This window comes from Malurus melanocephalus, unplaced genomic scaffold (assembly GCF_030028575.1).
Source record: "Malurus melanocephalus ecotype Western Australia unplaced genomic scaffold, MMel_1.1 scaffold_39, whole genome shotgun sequence".
Lineage (NCBI taxonomy): Eukaryota > Metazoa > Chordata > Aves > Passeriformes > Maluridae > Malurus > Malurus melanocephalus.
In genome coordinates this window covers 1,493,664-1,500,671 of record NW_026623271.1, presented here as the reverse complement: position 1 = coordinate 1,500,671, position 7,008 = coordinate 1,493,664, and the positions used below count along the sequence as shown (strand labels likewise).

The 7,008-nt window shown below is 39.6% G+C and overlaps 1 protein-coding gene across 1 annotated transcript in view; it reads right to left on the bottom strand.

Annotated features, from left to right (window-relative positions):
* Positions 1 to 874: 874 nt before the first annotated feature.
* Positions 875 to 7,008, bottom strand: part of FAM185A (family with sequence similarity 185 member A) — a 34,257-nt gene continuing 28,123 nt past the window's right edge. The window contains exon 8 of the mRNA XM_057364483.1: positions 875 to 2,622. Within this exon, the coding sequence (XP_057220466.1) occupies positions 2,507 to 2,622 (116 nt within the window). The 3' untranslated portion in view covers positions 875 to 2,506. The remainder of the gene's footprint in view (positions 2,623 to 7,008) is intronic.

Genomic DNA, 7,008 nt, shown 5'->3' with positions numbered 1-7,008 from the left:
GCCATCAAGGTCCTCTCCAGGAAAAACATTGACTCCCCAGAACTTCACCCTCAATGTGGCTGGGACTCGTCAAGCACAGCATTGAGTAATTGAGAGCAGTGAGTGGGCACTGCCTACAGATCCTTTAATACACAACCACACCCATATGTTCAAGCACAGTCCACTTCTCAACAGTCACTGGTGCACCCAGAGCCCTCATTCTCATAAAAACCTCTTGGGCTGAGTCCAGCTCTCTAAACGAGCTGATGTTCATGTCTGCAGATCTGAACTGGGGGCTGGCTGGCAGCTGAGAGGYCAGGACAACCAAATTAAAGGGAGCACAGATGAGAAAAGTGTTAAAGTATAAATTTGCTCCAGTTACAAGTATGCGTCTTCTCATCCAATGGATAGAACAGATATATGAGCACACAAGGGATTTGCCATTCATACCCTAATTGCTGATAACCTACTAATCTTCCCTTGTCCAGAGAAAACTATCTACAGTTTCACATCATTATAGCAGAACACGACATTGTTCAATGCCTTTGGGGAAACTCTCAAGGATTTTTCCTCCTTCAGCTCATTCTTGACCTATTAAYATTCTAGCTGGTCTCAACATTTCTTAGCTTGGAATGAATATAATCAGTAGCTTTAGTGGTAGCACAACTTTTCTGCTGGCTCATTTAAACTTCTTTAAGTAGCTAATAATCCTGATGTTTAATTCCTGCTAGATTTAGGAAATGAATTAATTCAAAGCCTGAGTTTGCTTTCTTTTGAATATGGAATAAATAAAATGTTTTCTTACTGTGTTCTCCCTTGAATTGCTGGTGCAGCAGTCCCAAAAAACACAACCTTAATCTCAGAGGCTGACAGGCTTTGTATTCCAGGTGAATAATGGGACCATTAAATGGATTCGATCTTGTAAAATATCTACCAGACTGTTTTTATGTTTTCACGTGGTGTGAATTTGGAGGTGCTGTTTTCACTCTGGCTGCAGCAGGGCATAGAAATAATTTGTTTCAAAAAATTTTCAGGATATCCATAACCTTTATAAATTTATTAAATTTGTAACTTTAAAAAAAGTATAGTAACTCATATCTAGTAATATTGTAATGCCTTTAGTAATACTATAAGAAATTGTTTATATATTATTGTTTATACTAAAAGTACATACAGTTTTCCATACGCTTCAGTGCCTACCTCATCCCAACAAACAGTACACACAACAGTAAACAGAATGTGGAGTTTTTAACCACCCTGAATTACAGCAGAAATGATGCTCTTGAAGTCAATTAGCCAGGGGCAATTATACCTCCTGGGGAATTCTGTGGCAARGCAGAAGTTCCCTTCATAAGGTACCATTATGAAGTACATACACATACATACACAACCTAAAGCCTCAGCTGAGAGTCTGAACTCTCTGCTACTCTCCATCCACTCAGCTGGCAGGGATTCTTACATTTCAGTTTAAAACACCAATTTCACTGCTTCTTTTATAAGGTGYCATACAGAGGTATGGAAAGGCTTCTAAAAGCTCCATTTACTTTACTSTGTTTGTATTGAGTGACACAGACTYCTCCACAACAATCAATTGTGCCCTTGTGCAGGGTCTACCCGCTCCTCTCCCCTCCCTCCTCTGCCTTCCTGCCCCCAAGAGCTGGCAGCTCTGCAGGACAGAGCTCTAAGTTGCTGCAAACACAGCAAAGAGATTCCAGTTCTCAGTTACCAGGCCAACGCTTCCATTGTACAGCAGATCTTCCTTCAGAGGAATGTTCCTGTGGATTCTTACCTGAAGTCCAGTTGGGGGAGAGCTCCTCCTTGAACTCAGCCAGATCCATTGCACTTTTATTTATTTTAAAAGCTTTTCTTTGCAGATGAGCAGTGGTAGACACAGCTAGAGTTGTTATTTCTACCCACAACAAGCAGTTCAGGATGACAYAGAGTAAGTTCTGCCATTTCACAGATTATTTTTACACATTGAGTACCCACTGGCCAGGCAGAAACTGCTCAGTATTCAAACACCAAAGGGGTTTCACGTAAGAACTACAGGTCTGAAACTTATTTTATCCTATCCACGATATCGTTTGGCTGAAGAAAACTCACTGCATTCGGCACAAACCAGCAGAATTCCCACAGGACTGAGACATTTAATTTAAAAGTATGAGAGCTTGCAAAGCATGTAATCTTGGAAGTGTTGAAAACATTTTTGTTTTTTTATTTTTTATTTATTTTTAAATGACAACTCCAAACTTTTGTTTGAAAGCTATGAGCTTTTAAACTGATATGGTAACTGGGTCAAGTTATATAAATTAGGAATATGTAAGATCATCTTGCTCATAAAAGGCACTAAAAGTAAACCAGACTGTTTAGCACCAGCATTGTCACAGGCAAATCTTGGGTTAAAATGCTCTGATTTTTAATATTGTTTCTCTTTTATATTAAGAATATACATCAAAAAAAGTTTCATAATTTTACAGAACTGTTCCTTTGTAGTTTCTTGATTTAATCTCTTTGGCCTATTTCACCTTTAAGAACTCTTSAGCTTGACAGACTGGATCCAGCTTTGGCTTTTAAGATACACTTTGCCATTTTGTGTGTCAGCCTTAATCCATTTGTCTGTTTCATCCCTTTGATTCATGTGACCTGGAAAAGAGAGTTCTGTTAGTTTAATTTGACACACAGTAACCATATCATCTTCACATTGTCATTGTCTTCCAAGCTCCCTGGAAGCACTTATAGCACTTTTATTTGGTAGAATTTGTGTATTTTTTACCACAGACTCCTGATGTTTCCTCCTTGATACAGTTTTTTGGCATTAATTCCCATAATACATCCTTACAATAGAGCAGTGATTTTTATTATACATGGCCAATGGTAGGTCCACCTTGGAGCCTGGTGCTGGCTTTGTAGGATATAGGGGAAACTTCTGGCATCATTTGTCTTCTTGTGACAATGCCCTAAAAACAACCCCCCACAACCCTGAGATATCTGTCTTCTTAAGGGTTTCACATAAACTTAGTATTCACAGTCATGATCTGAAAAGCTCACTGTATAACAAAGAARAGAGTTCAACTTAGTCTCATTTTATAATTAAGACACTGAGGCCAAGAGAGGATAAGTGACCTTCCAAATTTATACCAAATATTTGTGTCCATATTGGGAACTAAACTGGGATCTTTTAAGTCCCAAATTGGTGCCTTTATCACAAGATCAACCTCCACTTTGGTTTATCTTTACAAAATACCATTTATTATTATTTCAGTGTTCATTTAACTGTGTGAATTCTAAGTTTAGAACTWATTTGAGCCTGGAATAGCAAGAGGGATGGCAGGGAGGCAGATCCTAACCAACTTTGCAAACATGCTCTGCTTTGACCTGTAACACAGCTGAAGTTAAATTTTGGCTGCAGCAARAACAGTGGCAAAACTCCAGCTGACATCACTGCACTGTTTTCCACAACTCAGGCCTACGTGCCAGAACTTTCCAAGAGCGTTTCAGTGCTTTAGCAGTTCCAAGTGGGATTCATTTAAGTTTATGGGCCAAACCCACAGCAATTCACAATAGGATGAGGTATGGTTTGAAAGCACAGAGTTCTCAGGAGTCCAACAACGTCAGAGTCACTTCAGTGTCCCCTGTTATCAGACTCCAACAGGTTTTCAGGTGTCTCCATGGGGATGTCCTAGGAAAATTTCTGCCCTCCTGGCTGCTCCAGAGAGCAGCAGTCTCAGTCACACTCAGTGTCAGCATCATTTCTACTGYAAAGCAGAATCCACCATCTAACTGCAGACCTAAATCTGTGATGATCATTACCAAGTTGGACAAATGTGTTGTACATGAARCCATTAAAATTGGAAAATTCAGTTCCTCAAAGCTTTCCTGAATTGCTAATTTGCAATAGTATTGTATCAGAGAATACAAAATGAAAAYTAAAACTGAAGCTGTCTTTTAAGCACAGATGGCACTTAAAACTGATTTTTAAACAGGAAACAGCCTCCAGATGAAAAAAAAATTGAACCAGCAAAGAAATATAAAGGAAAAATTCAGTTGATCCTTTAACAGAGCTGTAGAACACTAAAAATACAGCTTTTTCTCCTAAGGAGAGAGGACACAATAAWTGCAGAGCAGAGATGTATTTCCAGAAAGTGCATACTGGAGTGCTTAGYCCCAGTTCCTCTCTCCCATGTTTTTGTGACTATGGCTTGTACTTCTGTACAAGGAGCAAACACTGAATCACAGAATCAGTGCTGTAAATGAAGTTTCACACACTGCTTATACCTTGCCTAAAAAGTTAAAGATTTTAAGGAACACAGAAACAAATTTACAAGAGCCATTTTAAAGCTCAGTTGTTGTCTGAGCTCTGTTTCTCATTTTGCTTTTGCTATGTAAATGTAGAAAAATGTTTTGTTCCTAATACTTCTGGAAGTTTGCCTATGAAGCAAATATTAAGGTTATTAAGCCCATTAAGGTTAGTAGCAGGTTCAAAGATATTTAAGATATTTAAACAGCTTTGTGTATGAGGCACTAATCAAGAAACAAGATTTAGTTGGAGACCTTTCGTTGACCGCTCGGGTCTTAACTGTACTCACTGCTTGTACTCTGAATACTGTGCAACATAAGTGGATTTTGAAGAAGACTTTGCTAGCTTGATTAAATCACAAAAGCAAACAGCCTCCTGGATTGAGAATGGGAGGGGGTGGGAGGGGAGGAAATTAATTTCAAAACCAACCAGTCAAGGCGCCATGCGTTCAGAAGACAGATACAGCAATATGCTGYATGGCCACCTTTTCCATTTAATGCCCAGGAAAAAGATTGGGTTTTTTACCCTCTCCAGCATGTGGTGTCTAAAGGAAGATAACAACTTTGCAGAACTTTACAGCCAAACAGTCAAAAACTGACTGTTTATTTACTTGCCTTCCTGGAGACTGGAAAAGTTGAGAACTCTATTTTCATACCATAAAACAAAAGAAGAGGATCATATTTTAAGTGTTGTTCATTGGTAGTGTTAGGRCTGTGGTATATATCAAAAGGCTGTGAACAGCTTGAGTTGAATGCAAGCTGAAACCAATAAAAATCTGTAGGATAGCATCTCATCTAATGTGTTTAATAAAAGTTGGATGAACTTTCTGTTTGACTCGAAGGAATGTAATCTTTTCCAGACACAACCTGGGTCTTTGTTTATTTCTTTTTAAGATATTGCTTAAGGATCAAGGCTTCACAGAGGGCAGTGTGTGGAGGGACACTGTAAAACAAAGCTCTTCCCACTCAATTCTAGTGGCCAAGCATCAATAAAAACTGCTCCTAAGAGAGAAGGAAAGTTCTGAAGTGCCTTGAGAACAGACAAAAGAGAGGGGCCATGACAGCAGAGAGTGTTACTCCTGGGAYCAGAACTGTAACGCTGACTGCAACAAACCCAAGACAGCTGCACAGCGGGAGAAGGAGCTCTACACTTGGGCAGCTGGCAAGCCTCAAATAAAACCTGAAGTTTCAGCACTCTGACATAATACAAGCTCTTTCAGTTATTTCCCTTTTAAAGGCAAGTTGCTCGCCTCATGTTATTCACTGCCCCTTCAGCTGTGTTTGTGTTCACCTCTCAAACTCCAGGCAGCTAAAAACACAGACATTACCGTGGAGTAAACAATATAGAATTTCTCATAATGAAGACTCTTAAAGACACCCATCCATAAACCTTTGTGCACGGTATAGGAGAYTCATGCAGTCAGCCCCCTCCTGCACATCAGCTTTAAAGCAATCCTAAAGGGAAAGCCACAGCATTCCATAGGCTGCTCTCCCAGTACTGTACGGGGGACTGAGTGAGCAGTAAATTATTCCTGATGGTAGGAAACATGTCTAGATCCCCATTGCTCCAGCAGGGAACATCAGGCAGATGTGAAAGTTGTAATATTTTGGTGCATGCCTAAGTGAATGATTGTTGTAAGGAGAGAGGTGCTTCTCACCACAATCTACTGGGAGAATCAGGAAGGATGAGAAGACTTGAAGCATGTTACTAAGAGAAACCTGAAAAGTCAGACACAGGACAGTTGTGTCAATGTCCATCTTTTCAAAGCAATCTGGTAATTACAGAGAAGCAGGAATAGARGAATATCCAAAATTAGGTGAGTCCCTGGCACCACTCAGAGGTGGAGATTTACATGGTTTTATATTCCAGACAATTAGGTTTGGAAATTGACACCATCAGCCACAAGGATTCAAATAAAGTGAATGACTGTAAGACTGGTTCCAGCAAGTTTACAGCTGTCAAGAACAAGCTGACAACTAAATTGCATGTCCAATGGCTGCATTTCATTTAGTCCCCATCCACCCACACTACCTTCCTTTGTTCCTGTGGGGTGGGTGGGAACAGATGGTCACATCAGCTTGGRACAAGAGAAAACAGGGCTGAAAGCAACCTCCAGAGGAAGCACTGAGTGTATCCTGACTTGCTCATATCACCTGTTCTTCACACTCTGCAGCACTGACAGCTCTACTGCCTCTCAGACAAATGCTACAGGAACTTTACCTGGCTATTTAATCAAGTTTCCCTTACTATAAGGTCAAGTCATAATTTCTAGTCCTATTACCTGGRGACAGAACAACTGATTTCTTTATTTCTCTCTACCAACTTCTTATGTGCTAGGAAAATGCATCTTCCCTTTGTCTTCTCTTTTAAGAGAAAAACACAACTTTTCAGTCTTCTCTCATTAGCCATGATTTTAGGACTCTGATCACACGCTCTCCTTTAGAGACTACAGTTTTGAAGTACAGTACTCAAAATTGGACACATTCCAGCAAAGTATTACTAATGCCATGTAAAGCCAAAGGATTATTTTGACTTTCACAGAACAATCATGTTAATATGCTGGAAAATGGCCTAAAAAACATGTAAATCAAGATTATAAGAACTTCAGCCTTGACCTTCCACATGTTTGCAAGCCCTTTGACATAAGTCTTCTAAGCTCCTTTTCTGCTTAAATATTTAACACTTTTTTAGCCTACTAGTCTTCCTCTTACCATATATAGTACCTACAGCTA